Source organism: Rana temporaria, chromosome 8 (genome assembly GCF_905171775.1).
Source record: "Rana temporaria chromosome 8, aRanTem1.1, whole genome shotgun sequence".
NCBI lineage: Eukaryota > Metazoa > Chordata > Amphibia > Anura > Ranidae > Rana > Rana temporaria.
In genome coordinates this window covers 78226106-78247932 of record NC_053496.1, presented here as the reverse complement: position 1 = coordinate 78247932, position 21827 = coordinate 78226106, and the positions used below count along the sequence as shown (strand labels likewise).

Sequence of the window (21827 nt, the reverse complement as noted above, 5' to 3'; positions counted from 1 at the left end):
GTTCCAGTGAAGGGTGCCAGGATACCAAGACATTTTGGACAATTGTATATGTTATACCTCAATACGATAGAATACCTTGATGATAAATTACAGCGGAGAATGCAAGGCAGGCCTTCTCATCCAACAACAGTGCCTGACCTCACAAATGCACCTCTGGAAGAATGGTATCCTAACCTTCCATAATGTGGATTACATTTTTGCTTTGTGAATGGTTGATTAGAAAGAGGCCTAAACAGTAAAGTAGATGTCTGAGAGGCAATTTTTGTGTGGCAATGCTGCCTATGTTTAAATAATGCTGCCTTGGCTTATTTGATGTTGGAAATTCAATAAAGTTGGTTGCAGTTCGTTCAAACCTGAATTACTGTGTAGACTGTCAATACCTCAACCGCCCCCTTGCCACCCCTGTTGAGGCTATATGCTACTAGAAACAATTAAAACAAGACTGTTGTTGTTGCAATATATGTAATAATAATCTTTTAATAATAATGGAATTTGACTCTGTATTTCAATGACAAATTAGGTTGCATTGTCAGCCCTTGATGTCTGCCAGAATTTAGGGTAAAAGGATCAGAGGAGGATTGTGAGAGAATCTAAAAAATATTTATATTAAGTAAGGATAACTTTCAAGGTTACTCATACATGCAGTCACTTCTCACCAGGAAAGTGCTGTGCAGAATCAATCATTTGTTTGGAGATTGCAAAATAGAACAGTGTTCATTTTTCCCTACGTGAGGACAGCAAAGGTGACAGCAAAATGCAATCTTCATTTACAATACATTTCCAAAGCACAGGTCATGCAAGATCATCATCACATTTCTACTTGCATCTATAGAGTATATCATAAACATCTTCCACAGTCCTAATAACAAGAACCAAATCTCATTCAATATACTCAAGGAAAAATAATCATAAACTTTGTATCGAGTAGCCATCATGGCACAGGAGCAAATATAGTTCTTAAAATGCAAATTCACCATGCAGGAATGCCTGAAGCAATATTTGGAATGTCTACAGTCTATACTACCTAGAATGGAATAACGTTACCCCTTGCAATAAATATGTAAATGTGTGCACAGCGAATGGATCATTTTTAAGCCAAACCAGTTGACTTTAGGTGCCGAGCTCAGCATGAAGCATCTTAAGAGTCTTGCATTGTGACCACATAAAATAACATTCACAATTAACCATAAATTAAGTGTAAAACTGTATGTTATGTGTAAATAATATACCATTTCAACGTAAAAAAAAATGCAGACCAGAGTTGTTAATGCCCCTTTTTGGTTCATAGCTATGTGTAAGTCTGCATATACATGTTTAAAGTGTATATAAAGCCAATTTTTGTGGGTTACAACCTCTGTCAGTTTTTCACTGATCTCTGTAAAATCCTGCTCGTAAAATTCACCCTCACTATTTAACCTGATGATCAGTCACCAGGACTGAAAATGAAAGAAATTGTCACTGGAGCATGGACAGAGGAGAAATATTCCAATGGGGTTCCCTGTAATGACTGTCGAAGAAAGGATTTCCCTTCCTTTGTTGCTTCATGTGATTTTTGATGAGATCTTTTCTCACTTCCTCTTGTGCATAAAGGTGGGAAGAGGGGGGAAATCAAACTAAAGGGACATAGAGAGGGAAAAAAAACTTTACAAGAATTTGAACCATTCTTTACTCTATCAGAAACTATGTTTTTGACTTTAGATACATTTTAAGTGACATTAGACTGCATTTACAAAACTTACTTTCAGCTTTACTTCTCCTGTACTGCCTTTTGTGTTGTAACACCTAGGACATGTAGAGATACTGTATGTACATGCAAAGTGGGGGAGGATGTGGAGGAGAGAAGTTAGGTTTACAAATCCAGTATACCATCATCAAAGACCAGATCTTGATAATTTTCCTCCCCAAGCAAGATACTGTAGACTACCCCTCAAAAATAATTCCTTTTCAAAGACTTAAAGGGGTTGTAAAGGTACAATTTTTTTTCCTAAATCGCTTCCTTTACCTTAGTGCAGTCCTCCTTCACTTACCTCATCCTTCGATTTTGCTTTTAAATGTCCTTATTTCTTCTGAGAAATCCTCACTTCCTGTTCTTCTGTCTGTAACTCCACACAGTAGGCCTTTAGAAGGAGCAGAAGGCTCCGAGCGCATAGCCTAGATTCTCAGTGGTTTGACTCATACTGTCTTTCCCCTGGTGCTCTCTCTGATTCCGCTTCCTGTGACATCATCGTCTGTGTTCCACGCTGGTTCTGGCTGGCTTCCTGATTACTACAGGATGAATTTCTACACTCTCCTGTCTATCCGTGAGCCTGGATGCACCTGATATCGGACCGCACTGCGATTACAGCACACAAATGAGCCAGTTTTTTATACATGTTTGTAAGTGCAATTCTTTTTTAACTCAATAAATTGTGACTAACATATTGCACTTAGGTGGTGCTTCCTAAAGAACTGTGACTGTTTTTTAGATCTATCCTCTATGCATATCTATTTACATTATTTACATTTGTTATGCACTAGTCTTTTGCGCTGACAGTTTATCTTATTGTTTTCTCCCTGGTGTGGAGTGTTGTGCTCGCCCCCTCCCTTGGACTACAGGAGTCAGGACGCCCACTAACACACAGCTCCTTTCTCTATCTGCAACGTAGAGAGAATCCTGACTCAACTGTGTTTATTCTTTTTAAATCAGAATGGCAACAGAAACTACCCAAATGACCCTGATAAAAAGTTAACATACCCTGGTTCTTAATACTGTGTATTGCCCCCTTTAACATCAATGACAGCTTGAAGTCTTTTGTAGTATTTGTGGATGAGGTTTTTTATCTTCTCAGATGTTAAAGCTGCCCATTCCCCTTGGCAAAAGTTCCTGTACATTTTTGGCCTGTCTTGCATGAACTGCACGTTTGAGATCTCCCCAGAGTGTCTCAATGATATTGAGGTCAGGAGACTGAGGTGGCCACTCCAGAACCTTCACTTTGTTCTGCTGTAGCCAATGACAGGTCGACTTGGCCTTGTGTTTTGGATCATTGTCATGTTGCAATGTCCAAGTACGTCCCATGAACAGCTTCCTGGCTGATGAATGCAAAGGTTCCTCCAGTATTTTTTGATAACATACTGCATTCATCTTGCCATCAATTTTGACCACATTTCCTGTGCCTTTGTAGCGCACACATCCCCAAAACATCAGCAATCATCTCCGGGTTTCCCAGTAACAATGGTGTACCTTTCATCATAGGCCTTGTTGACAGCTCTCCAAATGAAGTGCTTATGGTTGTGACCAAAAAACGTAACTTTGGTCTCATCACTCAAAATTATTGTGCCAGAAGGTTTGAGGCTTGTCTCTTTGCTGTTTGGTGTGGTATAAGCGGGATATTTTGTGGAATTTGCGTAGTAATGGCTTTCTTCTGGCGACTCAACCGTGTAGCCCATCTTTCTTTAAGCGTCTCCTTATTGTGCATCTTGAAACAGCCACACCACATGTTTTCAGAGAGTCCTGTATTTCGCCTGAAGTTATTTGTTGGTTTTTGTTTGCATTACAAAAATTTTTTTGGCAGTTCTGGCTGAAATTTGAGTTGGTCTACCTGACCGTGGTTTGGTTTCAACAGAACCCCTCATTTTCCATTTCTTGATTAGAATTTGAATCAATTCCTTGGATATTTTTGTATATCCCTTTCCTGTTTTATACAGTTGAACTACCTTTTCCTGCAGATTCTTTGACAATTATTTTGCTTTCATCATGACTCAGAATCAGGAAACATCAGTGCAGCACTGGGTGAAAGATGACAGAGTCTGTCAGGAGTCCAGAAACTCATTGACCTTTTATACACACACACTAACTACAAGCAAACAGATCACAGGTGAGGATGGTTACATTTAATAGCCATTCAAACCCCTTTGTGTCAACGTGTGTGCATGTTATCATGCCTTAATCACCAGGATATATCAACTTTTGATCAGGGTCATTTGGGTAGTTTCTGTTGTCATTGTGACTTAAAAAGAGTAAACACAGTTGATTCATTATAAATGGCCTTAGATAAACACTAACCTTGAGTGAAAGGGAGTTTTCGGGTTATCATTCGTATTCTCTGAAAAATGGCCAAGAACTCATAAATCCTGCAGGGTTATGTAAACCTATGAGCACAACTGTATATCTATATCTATACTGTTGAGGCCATAATCCAGGAAGTGGAAAGAACATAATTTCACCATAAACTGGCCACGACCAGGTGCTCCTTGCAAGATTTCTGACAGAAGAGTGAAAACAATTATCATAAGAGTCATCCAAGAGTTAAGAACGGCACGTGGAGAGCTTCAGAAAGACCTGGAAATAGCAGGTACAATTGTTTCAAAGAAAACAATAAGTAATACACACATGACCTGCATGCACATTCACCACGCAAGGCTGCATTGCTTAAGAAAAAGTATGTTGAAGCGCTGTTAAAGTTTGTTGCACAACATTTAGACAAGCCTGTGAAATACTGGGAGAATTGAACTCTTTAGATGCCATAATACACACCCTGTTTGGAGGTCAAATGGCACTGCACCTCATCCCAAAAAGGGATCCATACCAACAGTAAAGTTTGGAGGTGGGACCATCATGGTGTGGGGCTTATTTTCAGCATACAGTATAGGCAAACTTCATATCATTAAAGGAAATGGAAAAATGTACCAAGACATTCTAGATAAAAACATGCTGCCATCTACCAGTATGATGAAGATGAAAAGAGGGTGGACATTTCAGCAAGACAATGATGTCAAAAACAAAGCCAAGGAAACCCTCAATTGGTTTCAAAGAAAGAAAATAAAGCAGCTAGAATAGCCCAGCCAATCACCTGACTTGAATCCAATAGAAAATCTTTTGAAAGAACTAAAGAGCAGAGTTCATAGAAGAGGACCACATAACATTCAAGCTTTGGAGACTGTTTGTGTGGAAGAATGGGCCAAAATCACACCTGAGCATTACATGCGAATAGTTATTCCATACAGGAGGCGTCTTGAAGCTGTCATTACCAACAAAGGATTTTGTATAAAGTAATACATATATTTCAGATTGTTTTATTACACATAACTTAATTTCTGAACATTTTTGTTTTGGTTTCTTAGCATGTATGGATTACATGGGTTGTTACCGACATGTGGTGAAAATTTGATGTCAATAGCACCTTTAGAATTATATTTACATAGAAAAATGGTGACATGTTTATACTTTATGCTTATTTTACCCACTGTATGTATGTATATACTGTATAATGTTTGCATTGTAGACATTTGTGTGTATTCTGAATAGGAATATATTGATATTTATTTGAGTTTATTATAGAAGTATATAATAACTATTATAGAACCCCTAGTAAATATTAACATGTTGACATTTGCACTAAATATAAATGGCAACAATAAATAATCTGTAACACTTTTATATTTATTATTTTTATCACATTTATTATTTTTATCACAATGAAAGCTATTGTGTACTTTTGACATGTGTTCGCTGTGATTGGTCACAGCAATCACATGGAAGCAGGGTCATCTTGGTACAGCTATCTGTCTTCCACTGTGTCCGGTGCACACAGTATTTGACAGACTGCAGTGTTCCGTGGCTCCTAGGGCACGCATAAGGTATGCACTTGGAGGGCGTCGTATGACATCCACCCAGGATAGTAGTGCTCCCGCCCAGCCTATTGTATCCTGGGAAGTGGTTAAAAAACAAAAATTTCTGCAGTATGTAATGATGTCAACACACTGATAATACACCTGTTGCCCAGAGGCCATTTAATGTTTGCCTCATTTGTAAAACACATGATGGAGCTCAGAGCATCCTTTTTAAACTAAAACATAAGTTACTTAGCATTTCTGACCTATGTCCTATTGATTCCTATGAAATCAGCATAAGTTAGAGCTTACTCATTTTGACAAAATGTAATATTAATAAGCATCTAAAATTTTTTTTTTTTAAATAGCTCTAACAATAGTGACAGTAGCCATCCTCTATTAATAACATTGCTTTTGAGTTTGAACGTTTGGTTTAACCAGTTGGACCATGAAAGCTTTGTATATACGGTAGTTCTTTTCTTTTTCCTTGATTCAACCTGCTTGTCAGACAAAATCAGATGTATATTTAGGGTTGATTTACTAAAGAAGTAAACCATGTTCACTTTCACTGAAATTCACTTAGCTTAGTAATTGTGGCTTATGATTTTCTGTCGTTAAAACCTTGGCTGTTTTTTTCGACGGAACTCCGCTAAAGCTTGGCTTGCATACACATGGTCACAAAAAAATTCTCTGAACTTTCAACCGTCAAGAACACGGTGATGTACAACACTACGATGAGCTGAGAAAATTAAGTTCAATGCTTCCCAACATGCGTTGAATTGTTTCCGAGCATGCGTCGGAATTTTGTGCGTCGGAATTGCTACAGACGATCAGATATTCCGAACCAGCTCTCAATCTTTTGTTGGCAGAAATTCTGACAGTAAAAGTCCAATGGAGCATACACATGGTCTGAATTTCCGTTCAAAAACTCACATCGGACTTTTGCTGTCGGAGTTTACAATTGTGTGTACGGGGCAATGGTGAATGAGATGAAGCTGTGCGGACTTCAATCAGCCAATTATGTAAGACATTTTCCATGCACATGACTGTGTATACTATTCAAAGTGGATTTTCACTCAAAGTAAAAATTAATTTTGCAAAGCGGAAATTAATTTGGTAAAACTAACATATTTTAATCCTTTAGTAAATCAAGCCTAATGAAAGTACACTAAGCTTCCATTACAGTGTGGCCATAACCACTGCATTTTTGCTTACTAATAACTATTATTTTCTAATACCTTTGATATCTAATATCTTTGATAAGGAAGAAGCATTGTGATTTTGGAAAAATCTATTTAGCCACAAAATCCCAAATGTCACTGAAACTGCTGTCAGCTGAAATGACTATCCTATACAGAGCATGCACTCTTTTTTTATTTATTTACAGTGTGTGTGTGTGTGTGTGTGTGTGTGTGTGTGTGTGTGTGTGTGTGTGTGTGTTTTTTGAGAGGGGATATTAATTAATTTAGTTTATTCCACTTATGCCGCGTACACACGATCGGTCAAACCGATGAGAACGGTCTGATGGACCGTTTTCATCGGACAAAACTGATCGTGTGTGGGCGCCATCGGTTATTTATCCATAGGTTAAAAAAAAGCAATCTTGTTTTAAATTTAACTGAAGGATACCTAACCGATAGAAAAAAAACTATTGTTTGTAGGCACGTCCATCGGTTAAAAATCCACGCATGCTCAGAATCAAGTCGATGCATGCTTGGAAGCATTGAACTTCTTTTTTTCAGCACGTCGTTGTGTTTTACGTCACCGCGTTCTGACACAAACGTTTTTTTTTTCATCAGACCGTTTTCATCGGATGGACCTATCGTGTGTACAGGGCTTTAGTGTTATTTGTATTTATGTTTTTTTTTTGTGGATTTGATTGTTATTTGTGTATTGTCACTTTTTTATTTTACTTTTGTTTTGCTGGGATTTTTTTTCTTCTTTATGTGGAAAAATTTAAGATGATAGGCTAACGGGGACAATCTTGGCATAACAGGTACAGGATACTTGACATTTACTTTTGTAACCTATATAATGGTAAGTTCATTGCAACCTTAAAGGGCAATCCACTTTCATAAAAAAATGTAACAAACAAAAAAATATTATAGCACATACAATTGCTACATAAGACATATTGTAATTGAATGTTAATACAAATGACCTTTCCTTTTTAATCTGCAGCTGTTATAATTTTCTGTAAAATTAAAAAAATCCAATGCAATATGGTACTTTGCATCACAATGTTTAACCACTTCAATACAGGGCATTTTCACCCCATTTATGCCCAGGCCAATTTTCAGCTTTCAGCGCTATAACATTGTGAATGACAATTGTGCGGTCATGCAACACTGTACCCATATTACATTTTGTTCATAGCACCTACTAAATAGGGGATAGATGTATGGCATGTTTATTATTATTATTTTTTTGTAGTAATTGCAGCAATCTGCAATTTTTTCAGGACTGTGATATTGCGGCGGACAGATTGGACACTTTTGACACTATTTTGAGACCATTGACAATTATACAGCAATCAGTGCTATAAATGTGCACTGATTACTGTATAAATGTCACTGGCAGGGAAGAGGTTAACACTAGGGGGTGATAAAAGGGTTAAATGTGTTACCTAGGGAGTGATTATAACTGTGGGGGGAGAGGACTGACTGGTGGAGGTGACCGATTGGTGTTCCTATATACAAGGAACACACAATCGTTTTTTACTCCCCTGCCAGGACGTGGATCTGTGTGTTTACACACAAACAGATCCACGTCCCTGCTCTGTGACAAGAAATTGTGGGTGCACGGCTGACATCGTGGCCGTCAGGCACGTGCATCGGCTCCCGAGTGACGTGGCTCTTAGCAGCCAGGAAGTCGAGGACATCATATGACGGCTGCCTGGGATGGCAGAGGCACCTTGCAGCCCGTCATATTACTATGGCTGGGATGGAAAGTGGTTAAAATTGGTTAAGTAATGAAGGATTGAGGTCAACACATATACAGTTTAACACCCTAACATGTCAATTCTAAAATATGTTATTTATAGTACATAGTTTTAATTATGTAAGAAACCATAAGAACAGAGGAACCTCAGATATTCCTCCTCACCAAAATGAGCTAAAATTAGCTTCTTACAAATGTATCAATTACCCCCAAGTGGACATCCATTTATCTGAAATACATTGTTGATGTGATATATGGATATCGCCACAGTCTTTGCATTGTATTTCTTTTCCACAAAGCAGAGTATGGATTTGGAGATAAAGATTAAAAAAGTTGTAAAGGCAAAATATTTTTTTTATACTTAACGCATTGTATGCATTAATATAAAACATCTTCTGTATGCAACAGCCCCCTTGGCCCCTCTAATACTTACCTGAGCCCCATCTCTGTCCAGCGATGTCCACAAATGTCTCTGTCATCCGAGTCTCTCCATCCTGATTGGCTGAGACAATCAAAATCAGTCAGTCAATCAGGAGAGAGAGGGGATGGGTCCAGGCCACAGCTCCATGTCTGAATAGACAGAGGGAGCTGTGACTCAGCCTGGGTGCTCCCATAGCAAGCTGCTTGCTATGGGGTCACTCAACAGGAGGGTGGGGCCAGGAGCACGGAAGAGGGACCCAAGAAGAGGTGGATCTGGGCTGCTCTGTGCAAAAACATTGCACAGAGCAGGTAAGTACAGACACGTTTGTAATTTTTAACTACAAAAAATAGACACTATATGGAAAGAATACATACATATTAGTACATATAACTGTGTACTAACAAACAATAAATTACATATATCATGATTGACAGGATGTGTTGTGTATACAGTGTTGATTGAAACCTTCCATTCCTAAATTAAGTTATGATAAAATGTACTGAAGTCTCCCAATATTTTCAGAAATTCTGGAAATTATGGGCTTAAATTCCACTCATCAATGCTCTTCTGGAAGAAGACAAAGCTAAATCCAACAATGCTTCTGCTAGTTTATAATCACAGTCATAGGTTATAATCATTGCTCCGTTTCTCCATTTCTAATACTGTTGTAATCCTTGAACATCAACCAAACTTGTGAACAGACCTCCAAGTCCTACACTGCAATATCAAAGCAACAAGTGGGAACAAAACCAGAGCCCATAGAAAACTTCAAGACAGCACTACTGTAGAAATATCTACATTCATTGAGCATCCATGGAAGGGTAACTCCACTTTTGTGGGAAAAAAAATTGTCAAATAAAAAAGAACAATATACTGTATACAGCGTATAAATTTGCAACACAAGTCATATTGTACTTGAATGTTAATCAAAGTTACCTTTCCACTTCATGCAGCTCTGTAATATTCTGTAAAATGCAATGCAATATGTCTGCCTAGAGACATTCTGTACACAGACGGTGTACAGAACTCCCCACAGAAATATAATTTCCTGTTTGTGTGATTGGCTCACTGATTTTCCCTGACGTCTGCACTAATATACAAATTTGATTTTGAGCATTCTATGCCACAAAAGCATTTTTGGCAAGATATTCCCCAAAGGGAAATCATCACATCTAAAAGGGATGCAGACCCTGCAATTGTCCTCATTAAAGCCCTGCGGGCGCAGCAGCTGATTGATGATTACAAAACCACTCCCATACAGATTCACTCAGAAAACAGCTATTCCTTCATGATAACTAAAGTTAGGAATCTGCAACAAGGAGGATTGTGCAAAACTTCTTGCAATGTACATAGTTCACCCAGAGGGGAATGTGTTTTTCTCAACAAAAGTGGAATTAAGCCCATACACACTATCAGTTTTCCTGCAGGTTTTTCTCTTCAGGTTTACCAAAACCATGTAGTGCAAGGGCCTGCCTGATTGCATACAAATTGAAACTCTTACGGTTTGACCTCATGTTAGATGGTTTTGGTAAACCTGAAGAGAAAAACCTGCAGGAACACTGATAGTATGTATGGGGCTTAATGCCGCATACACACAACCATTTTTCAGGTTATAAAAAAATTGAATTTTTAATGGTCTAGAAAAAACGACAATTTTTTCAGCCTGATCGTTAAAACGGCCTTGCCTACACATGATCGTGAAAAAAAAATGCTCTAGCAAAGCACGGTTATGTACAGCACGTACGACGGCACTATAAAGGGGAAGTTCCATTCGGATGGCGCCACCCTTTGGGCTGCTTTTGCTGATTTTGTGTTAGTAAAAGACGATTCGCGCTTTTCAGTCTGTTACAGCGTGATGAATGTGCTTACTCCATTATAAACGCTAGTTTTACCAGAACAAGCTCTCCCGTCTCATAACGTGCTTCTGAGCATGCACGTTTTTTTCACGTCGTTAAAGCCCACACACGACCATTTTTTACAACTTTAAAAACGTTGTGAAAAATTAGAGCATGTTCGAAATTTTTATTGGTCATTTATTACATCGTGAAAAATGCTCTGGAGCCCAAACACGATCGTTTTTAATGACATAAAAAAAGTCATTTTTTACAACCCAAAAAAACGTCATGTGTACGCGGCATTACACTTGAAAAATAGACCTCACAGCAGCTAACATTATGAGTGAGCGAGTGAGTAAGAACTTGTATAGCGCTGCAAATGCGGAATAAATCGTCTCAAGGCGCTAATACAAATAAAGACAGAAAACACAGATAAAAAATGGTAAACCTATTAAAACCCACATAACAACCTCAACATCACTTGGAAGTTTACAGCACCAGGGCTGTGGGGACAGCCCAAAGTAAATTTCAGCTAAAAGAGGGACCAACACAAGAGACACATTAATTACTGGCTGTAGGACAGATTGTCCCTTTGCGATATTTTTTTCTGTTTTTAATTTTAGGTGTAATCAGGCTTTAAGAGACCAATTTTAATTGTGTCTATTAGATAACGGATGCTTTATAATTTCTTTTAGTTTTGTGTAAAATGTCATTTATTATAGGGCGGCAGTTTAAAAACCATGATGGGCTTTTCTGATTTATGCCTTGTAGCAGACTGTTTATCCACTAGTTAAGAGGGAAGGTGGACATTTCATCCCCCTGATTTCAAGTCTGTATTTAGCACAGCAATTGTAAGAAATAGATTTTAGAGGGCACAGATCTTATATAGAGCTTTACAGGAAGTGTGCACTAAAAAAAGTTTGCTAGGAACAAAAGGAAAGAGTTTTTTTTTGAAGAAGCGACACAAAGTCTTCTCTGTCACAATTCACTAGCATTTATTGTAAACTTTAGTTTTGATTTAACGCCATTATCTAGTTATTTTTTTTCTCTCTCTCTTTTTTTTTAATAACAGTTATTGAAGGTGTACATTAAATCTTCTTGATTCTATTATCATTATATTTCTACATTTACTGATTGTTATCTACTTTATCAGGAACAGGAGAATTCCTTTGCTGCTGTGTTTTTTTCTTATTCTTTATATTAAAAAAAAAAGAATACATAACAAACTAAATGTTTGGAACCAACATAATGTGGATTAGAAAATACCATACTGCATGCCTCCACTGGCCCTCATTCATATATCATTTTTTTAACCACAGGTAGACTGATGTAGTTTGTTCTGTCCGAAAAAAACAAGTGAATCCTTTTTACAGTCGATTTATTTAAAGGATTTGTAAAGGTTTGGTTTTAAAAAACAAACACAAAAACAAACATGTCATACTTGCCTCCTCTGTGCAGTTGGTTTTGCATAGAGTGGCCTTGGTACTCCTCTTTTGGGGTCCCTCAGCGGCGCTCCTGGCTATTCCTCTTCTCGAGTGCTCCGTAGAATTCATTAAAGTGAAAAACCTTGAGGGTTTACAACCACTTTAAGGAAAAATGTTTTCTATGTATGTGTTTCTATAAGCTTTGTTCTTTGACCTGTGTAATCATAAGTTTCTAAAAAGTTAACTTGATGTATTAGTACAGTCCTCATGCAAGATCTTCAAACAGCACTGTAACCACATTATTTGGCAATGTAAATTATAATTAGAAAGAACATTTAGATGGCGCAGGTAATGCAAAGTTGCATAAAGGCATACATTCGAAAACAATCAACCTTTGCCTTTTTTAAATCTTTATACACAGATAGGCTGGTGATTGTACACAATGTATAGACTTATGCCGCGTACAGACGATCGTTTTATGTGATGTAAAAAAACGAAGTTTTTAAAAACGTGAATTTCATTGACCGTGTGTGGGGGAAAACGTCGCTTTATGTCTTGTAAAAAACGACAAAAAAAAAATTGAAGCATGCTTCAATTTTATGTGTCGTTTTTCAAAACGTCGTTTTTTGTGTCACAGAAATTGACCGTGTGTAGCAAAAAACAACGTTTTTGAACCCGCGCATGCCCAGAAGCTAGTTATGAAGCGAGCTTCAATGGAAAAAACGTGGTGAACGTAACCTTGCTTTGCTAGAGCATTGTGAAAAAACGATGGTGTGTAGGCAACGTCATTTTTGAAAATTGAAGTTTCAAAAACGTTGTTTTTTACTTCACAGAAAACGTCGTTTTTTTACATCGCATAAAGTGATGGTGTGTATGCGGCATCAGGATTGTAAAGCGGAACATGTTACAAAACTGATGGAGCTACCATTTCTTATGTTTGTTAAGTTTACATCTATTTTGTAAGATGTAAACTCTAACTGAATGACATTTTGTTTGCTAAAGCACTCAGTAGCATAACCAATAATTGTTTAATGTTTATTTTTTTTTAAAGTCCACCCCAAAATACTACAAAACATTTAAAAATCAAAAAAATTTTACTTACCAGAAATTGTGGTTGCTAGGCAGATCTTCCTAATCTGCCTCTTACTAGACCGCGGCTGGTCATCACGGCCGCCTAGGACAGGTAAGTGTCCTTATTAAAAGTTAGCAGCTACAGTGTTTGTAGCTGCTGACTTTAAAAAATGTAATTGCGGATGGAACCCCACTTTAAGTGAACAACATTTTTATTTGTTTTTCATTATTTGTTGCATCTAAGCCATGGTGATTTCCAGAAATGTTTTTTTAGCTACTTCCTGTCTACGTCTATGCACTCCAATGATGGCTGCATGGCATTTCTCAGGGTGGGTTTCCTAAAAGTAACAGTGCTGACTATACCTGCTCAACCTGTGCTGCAACAGCCACATGTAATCTCAAAATGTGACAGGGTGACAACACTGAAGCACAATTGGTAATCAGTACAGAGTGTTGTCACCCTATTACAGAAAGTGCCTAAGCAAGTACATTCGAAGCAGGATCGCCAGGTATTATTTTATTGAAATCTGCATACTTTAAAATAATGAAAATGACTTTTTAACTTACATATATTAAAGCTTTTATGAGATATGAGTGATACAGTTTACATTTTTAAGTACACATACAGTATAAACCCAGAGGGATGTATTTATTTATGTTTAGTTGTACTGAAAAAAAGCTGTTTGCACCCTAAAATGTTTTTTGATCTTTTGAGTGTACAACCAGCTGTTATTTTTACAATAATATTTAATCTATGCAATACTTTTTTTCAGGCTGAGCAAGACAATGGTCATCCACTTCCAGCATTTGCAAACCTTCACATTGAAATTATGGATGAAAACAATCAGGCTCCTTATTTTACTTTGGCTACATACCAAGGCTACATACTGGAGTCTTCTTCTGTTGGAACAACTATTTCTGAAAATTCTAACCTAACTGCTCCGCTGAAATTGATAGCTTTGGATAATGATATTGAAGAGGTGAGTTTTCCTGTGTTAATATTCTATTCTGATTAGGACTCAACTCAAAGCAAACACTACATGTACTTTCACAAAAAAATTATGTATCATGGAACATCTAGGAAAATTGAGCAGCACTTTAATGAATAACCCCTGGTGTGATCCACAATTGAAACCACTAATATATCTGGTGATGATAACTTGAGGGTTGAATCTGGACAAATAGACCCCAGCAGCATATATATTGTCTTTATGTTGAAATAATATCTCAGTTATTTCACTTATACTGTAGATACTGTAGATTCCAAAAGTCTTGATGGTGTGTTAAATTCACAGTAACTTTTATGGTTTCGCTAACAAATATGGTTAGAAGTAGATTTATCCTCCCTGTTGTTATATCAATATTTTAATAATAAGCAATTGTCTATTTCAATTTAGTTACTGTTTTCCTAAGATGATAAATATAAAATCAACTGTATTATTATTGCTACATTCAATGACATTATAATGTTTGGTAAGCCTGTCACGTGTTTTAGATATGTTCTGTTTCACATACAGTATGTGCTAAATTTGTAGTTGACAGTCATTTTATTTTCATCACTACCATCCAAGTGTTGCATGTTCTACCTAGAAGTGTAACCCAGGCTTCTGAAAAGGTAATAGAGCTTAGCTGACTTGCTTCCACTGCTGGCAATAACAGCTTAGGCTTGGTCATTGCCTTGGGCTTGATGAGAACAGACTGTTCTAATTTTCTGAACAAAAACTGTGATTTGTTAGCTTGATTCTTTTTTTACTTCAGCTTTTTAGAGGTCTTGCAACACATGTTTATGGGTTCAGGATATTCAAAATGGATCTTTATAGGATATCTATATGTTCTTTATATATGTTCTTTTTTTTCTATGCAAGCAGAACACTTGGAACATGCTTTTTGGATAATTGACATGCTGCATTGCCTGAAAAAGGCAGCATAATCTTATCCATAGATATAATGGGCCAGATTCAGGCACCTGCGCCGCGGCAAGACCTATCCCGTTTACGTTACACCACCGCAAGTTTTCAGCGTAAGTGCTTGATTCACAAAGCACTTGCCTGTAAACTTACGGTGGTGTAACGTAAAGGCGTCCGGTGTAAGCCCGCCTAATTCAAATGGGGCGTGTACCATTTAAATTAGGCGCGCTCCCGCACTGGACGTACTGCGCATGCTCCGTTTTGAAATTCCCGCCGTGCTTTGCGCAAAGTGACGTCATTTTTTTTAATGGCGACGTGCGTAACGTACTTTCGTATTCCCGGACGTCTTACGCAAAAAAAAATGTAAATTTGATGCGGGAACGACGGCCATACTTTAACATGGCTTGTCTAAAGTTAAGCCATGTAAAAGCATGCTTAACTTTGCGACGGGAAAAAATTACTAGCGACGACGTAACGAACGCGAAAGCCTTCGTGGATCGCCGTAAAAGCTCATTTGCATACCAGATGCAGGAAAACTACGCAAACTTCACCCAACGGCGGCCGAAGTATTGCAGCCTAAGATCCGAAGGCGTATGAAGCCGTAAGCCTGTCGGATCTTAGCCAAAAGCCGGTGTATCTTGTTTGTGAATCACAAATTAAGATACGACGCAGCAAATTTGAAAATACGCCGGAGTATCAGTAGATACTCTGGCGTATCTCGTCTGTGAATCTGGCCCATTGTTCTTTATATAGCCATAACTAAAAAATCCATGCAACAAGACAAGTAATTTTAAGCGTATGTGTATTGTTATATTTTATTGCCTTATCTAGTTTCTCAGCTTCTCCACTAGTGTTTGAATATGACCAATGTACAGAAACTTTCTTATACCTAATAACTTTCAAATTTGAACAAGTTTGGTCTAATGCAGGGATATGCAATTAGCGGACCTCCAGCTGTTGCAAAACTACAAGTCCCATCATGCCTCTGATTTTGGGTGTCATGCTTGTGGCTGTCAGAGTCTTGCTATGCCTCATGGGAATCGTAGTTCTGCAACATCTGGAGGTCCGCTAATTGCATATCCCCGGTCTAATGTGACACCACTGACCATAAAATGGTAGCACATTAAATAGATACAGCCATTACTTTTTTGCCATCATTGTAAGTATACCACTAGAACAACTATAGCACACAATATAATATTCTACTAACCCTATGGCATTAATTCCTACAAAGATGGTATTCAGTATATGAATTCCATTTTTCTTGTTTATTAAGGGACACAGAACATCTTGAATTCTGAAATGGTCAGGCTATATGCTGCTGTCTAGAGGAGGCTTGGACAGAAAAAAAAAGCTGTTAAAAGCCAGCCCTCATATAACCACCTCTAACCATTGTGCCTCTTGTTTTTAGTGTCCTGGTGCTATTTTTTTATGACTGTATATTTACCCCACTGACACCACCAACCATGGAAGGGAGTTCCACATCCTCTAGCAGTAAAGAACCCCTTAAGCAGTTTAAGATTAAACAACTTCTCATTTGACTTCATTGTGTGGCTGTGTGTCTTCTATAGAGACCAATGATTAAACACGTACTCCCAATGCTGGGGTAACCATTTACATTTTGAATATTACTGTCATATCCCCTCTCCAGGCAGGATAAGTTTAATGTCTGAAGTAATTAAAAAAAAATGGAGGTCCTCCAGCTCCCTTATTAGCTTTGTTGCTCTTCTCTGGACTCTCTGCAGTTCCAGCACATTCTTCCTGAAGATTGGTGACCAGAACTGGATAACATATTCAAAATGTGGCCGAACCAGAGTTTTGTAAAGTGGAAGAATCAAAGTTTACTCTCCTGATAAATACCCCTTTTTAATGCATGCTAGTAGTCTGCTGGCCTTGCTTGCTACAGCTTTGCATTGCTGAGTCTGTGATCTACTAGGGTACCAAGGCCATTTTCCATCTTTGATTCTCCCAAAGGTTCACCCCCTAGTGAGTAACTTGCATTCATATGTTTAGCGAAGGGCATTGTTTTACTTTTTACATATTTAACCTCATTTGCCATTTAGCTGCCTACCGCTTTATTTTATTGAGATCTTCTTGACTTTTTTTTTTTTCATTTATATGTGTTGCTCTATGGAATGCTCATCCTCTGGTATAATTCTGTCTCTTAGGACTTACTTTTTAGGTAAGGCTGGATTGAGTTAAAGTTGATGTAAACAATATAGAGAATACGATTTCCTATCATCTGTGCCCAGTCTTGCCAAACAGAGTTAATACAACGCTAAGCAATCCTCTTTTTTTTGTTCAGTGAAATAAAACAGACTTCCAGATAAAGACTAAAGTCCTTGCTTGAGTGACAGGTTATTTACATATCTCGTGCACTAGCTTGCAGACATGCACAGCTTCTGTAAAGTGCACAATTCACATCCCCCTCCCCTCTCCTCCTCTCCTCTCTCGTCCAGCTCTCCCAGGATTGGCTGTCTTTCCTGTATTTTGATTAAATGTTTTCAAAATATGGGGTGATCCACAGTTCAGTGTAAACAGCCGTCAGAATATACATAGACAAGAAGCTGTGCAGGTCTGCAAGCTAGTGCACGAGATATGTAAATAACCTGTCACTCAAGCAAGGGCTTTGGTCTTTATCTGGAAGTCTGTTTTATTTCACTGAACAATAAAAAGAGGATTGCTCAGCGCTGGATTTTTTGGGGTTTACATCCACTTTAAGGCACTAGTATCTACCCTCGAGTTGAAACCATTGGGCTCTATTTTAAAAATGCAAGGCCTTGCCTTGCACTGGACCTATGTGTGTGCCTCCACATGCCAGAACATATCTTCACAAAAGATACACAGAAGATAGTCCTACTGCTACAAGTGTCCTCATACCATTATCACCTAATGGTTTTGGGGGCATTTTCCTGGAATCCCCAGATGGAATTGCACTGTAATCTGGAACATGGCACCACCCCCATTTTTTTATCAAAAGAAAAGGAATCTGCTGCTCCAGGTGCAATACCTTGATTGGAACCAAGTAGGAGTTCTAGCCCTGGCCCGCCACTTTAAAAAACTTGAGAAAAATAAGAAATGGCTGCATATCCAAAGTTTGAAAACATGCATTTTATTGACGACGGTCTGCAATAAAAGGCACTTTTGCAAACTTTGGATGTGCAGCCATTCCCCCCCCCCCATTGTTATAGGGTCTTCATCTGCCAAGTCCTTTTTAACTCTGTCAGGTGGGTTCAAATCCTCTGCCAAGTCCACTAGGGACTTCCTAGCTGTTCATGCACAGCTATTGAATTATTCTATCCATAGAAGTTCTAAGCACACTCTGGTGCCATCCTTGACATAGTCTGTCTCTAACCAACATGTGATGGAGTCTGCAGCCACTGCTGTGATTTCTGGTTCAGATTCAGATTATCCCATATTATTTATTAACTTTACAGCCTCCCCCCTCCTCCCTCCTTTCCCCAGGTTAATGAATTTTAATTTCACGTGGGATATCCCATTTTTGCCAACCAAGGTTTCCACATTTTATCAAAATCCTTGATATTTCTTCTCTTAGTATATACTACCTTCTCCTTCCATATTGTTTCTGTAACTGCGTTGGTCCACTCTCTTACTGCTTGCCATCTTTGAGCAATTCATTTTCTAGCCTGAAAGAGGCACCTTAACACTGCTTTTGTTGTACTGTTTGCTCCACTTGTTTCTTCCCAAAGGCCCGCTATACATGTTCTAGGGTCCATCTCCAACTTTGTTTTATATGTCATGTTTATAGCATTGATGATCCCTAGACAATACCTAAACAATTTCGGGCACCTCCAAAGCATGTGTATTAAGTCCCCCGTGTCCTGGCACCTAGGGCGTCTCGCGTCTGCTCTCCACCCAAATTTAAATAATCTTTTTGGTGTATAATACGTCCTATGTATCATCTTCAAAAATTAAACCTTCTGTGCGGGGGCGAAACTGTGGCCATATGCCCTCCAATACCTTCCTCCATTGACCATCAGTTATGGTTCCCAGATCTTCCTCCCATTTCTCTCTGCTTTTAAGTTGTTCTGGACCCCCAATACTCCCCTCACATATGTGTGGATACATTTCGGAGATAAACCCCTTCGTCTCTCTCCCCTCACCCAGTTTTTGAGACACTGGGGTCCTAACCCACCTTGGTCCCGCTCTGTCAAACTGGGCATTTAACGCACGTCTAATTTGAAGGTATCTGTAGAAAGTATGATTAGGTACTTTGTATTCCTCTCTGAGGCCCCGTACACACGTCCGAGGAACTCGACGGGCAAAACACATTGTTTTGCCCGTCGAGTTCCTTGTGAAGCCGCCGAGGATCTCGGCGAGCCGAAATTTGCCATTGAACAACGAGGAAATAGAGAACATGTTCTCTATTTCCTCGCCGAGGTCCTCGTCGGCTTCCTCGGCCGAAAGTGTACACACGGCCGGGTTTCTCGGCAGAATTCAGCTCTGAACCGAGTTTCTGGCTGAATTCTGCCGAGAAACTCGGTCGTGTGTACGGGGCCTTAGAGTAGCAAACGTTTATAAGGTCCTTCCCTTGTACAACTGAGTCAATCGAACTATCCCTTTTACTGCCCATTCTTTTATTTCCCCCACTGTCTCCAGCTCCTGAAAGTTCCTGTTATTCCACAGGGGCGCATATTCTGTCACTCCCATCTGTCCTCCAAGTGACCTTACTGCTTTCCATACCTTAATAGCCATCTTAACCGTGGGGGTTTTATTAATAAATAAGTTGGCCTTCAATGCCTCTACAACTGTTTTATGGGGGTGCCCCTAGAGTCATTAAGCCTCCGTTTACATATCCTCCTGGCTCTGTTCTTACTCCAAAATGCTGCAATTGTGCTGCCAGAAAATAGCAACGTGGATGTGGTACTGCCATTCCCCCCTCCCTTGTTGGCAGCTGCAGGGTTTGCAACCCTATTCTAGCTTGTCCTCCTTTCCATATTAATTCTCTAAACAGAGTATCTATATTCCTAAACCATTTTTTATGTATCCATATTGGCACATTGTACAATAATTGTGGCATCCAAAACATTTTAATCAAGTTGCATCTTCCTGCAACTGACGGGAGGTGCCGCCACATTAAATTTGACCAAAAGGGGAACTATATTGTTCCCTACAGTAGGTGACCACGATATTGTGTCAATCTCGCTCCCTTTCTCTGCGAGATTGACCACCGACGAATAAAAGCAGGCCAATGAAAAAGAGTCAAGGTGAGACATAACAAGTGAGTGAATAATTAGCTTTGTGGTGTCCCTGGTTAAGAAGAGGCATATATTGGAGATGTTGCAAATGTTAACCACTTCATCCCCGGACCAGTTGGCTGGCCAAAGACCAGAGCACCTTTTGCGATTTGGCACTGCGTCGCTTTAACTGACAATTGCGTGGTCATGCGACGTAGTTGCCAAACAAAATTTACGTCTTTTTTCCCCCACAAATAGAGCTTTTTTTTGGTGGTATTTGATCACCTCTGCAGTTTTTATTCACTTTGTGTATGGCTGGCCTAAGTCATTGAGTGGAGGCAGTGGCAGGCTTTTTTTCAGACTTCACCTCAGCTTTCAAGTTTTATTGTTAAAGCCTAATTTAACACGCTGAAGTCAAAAGCTGATTGGCTACCATGCACAGGTGCACCAGATTCTGTGTGCACCAGTATTAGTACCCCCTTTGTTTATTTTCCTCCTCACTTGCATCTTTCATCCAGTGGTGCACTGACGTTTCTGGATTCTGGGTCATGGGGAAAGCAAAAGAATTGTCAAAGGATCTGGGTAAAAAGGTAGTAGAACTGTATAAAACAGGAAAGGGATATAAAAAGATATCCAAGGAATTCAGAATGCAAATCAGCAGTGTTCAAACTCTAATCAAGATGTGGAAAATTAGGGGTTCTGTTGAAACCAAGCGACGGTCAAGTAAACCAACTAAAATTTCAGCCACAACTACCAGGAAAATTGTTTGGGATGCAAAGAAAAACAACAAATAGCTTCAGGTGAAATACAGCACTCTCTGTGGCTGACACTTGAAGCCACAGAGACACTTGAAGAAATATGGGCTGCACGGTCGAGTCACCAGAAGAAACCCATTACTATGCAAATTCCACAAAGTATCCCGCTTACAATACCTCAAACAGCACAGAGACAAGCCTCAAACCTTCTGGCACAAAGTCATTTGGGGTAATGAGACCAAAATTGAGCTTTTTGGCCACAACCATAAATGCTACATTTAGAAAGGTGTCAACATGGCATATGATGAAAGGTACGGAGGTGGATCACTGATGCTTTGGGGATGTGTGAGCTACAAAGGCACAGGAAATTTGGTCAAAATTGTTGGAAAGAGGAATGCAGTATGTTATCAAAAAATACTGGAGGAACATTTGTATTCAACAGCCAGGAAGCTGCACATGGGACGTACTGACTGGGACATTCCAACATGACAATGATCCAAAACACAAGGCCAAGTTGACTTGTCATTGGCTACAGCAGAATAAAGTGAAGGTTCTGGAGTGGCCATCTCAGTCTCCTGACCTCAATATCATTGAGCCACTCTGAGGAGACCTCAAACGTGCAGTTCATGCAAGACAGTCCAATAATTTACAGGAACTGGAGGCTTTTTGTCAAGAGGAATGGGCAGC

The 21827-nt window shown here is 39.0% G+C and overlaps 1 protein-coding gene across 6 annotated transcripts in view; it reads left to right on the top strand.

Annotated features, from left to right (window-relative positions):
• Positions 1-21827, top strand: part of PCDH15 (protocadherin related 15) — a 1266541-nt gene that overhangs the window by 672869 nt on the left and 571845 nt on the right. For all 6 annotated transcript variants that reach the window (XM_040362073.1, XM_040362072.1, XM_040362074.1 and 3 more), the window contains one exon: positions 14054-14260. In XM_040362073.1, the coding sequence (XP_040218007.1) occupies positions 14054-14260 (207 nt within the window). The remainder of the gene's footprint in view (positions 1-14053; positions 14261-21827) is intronic.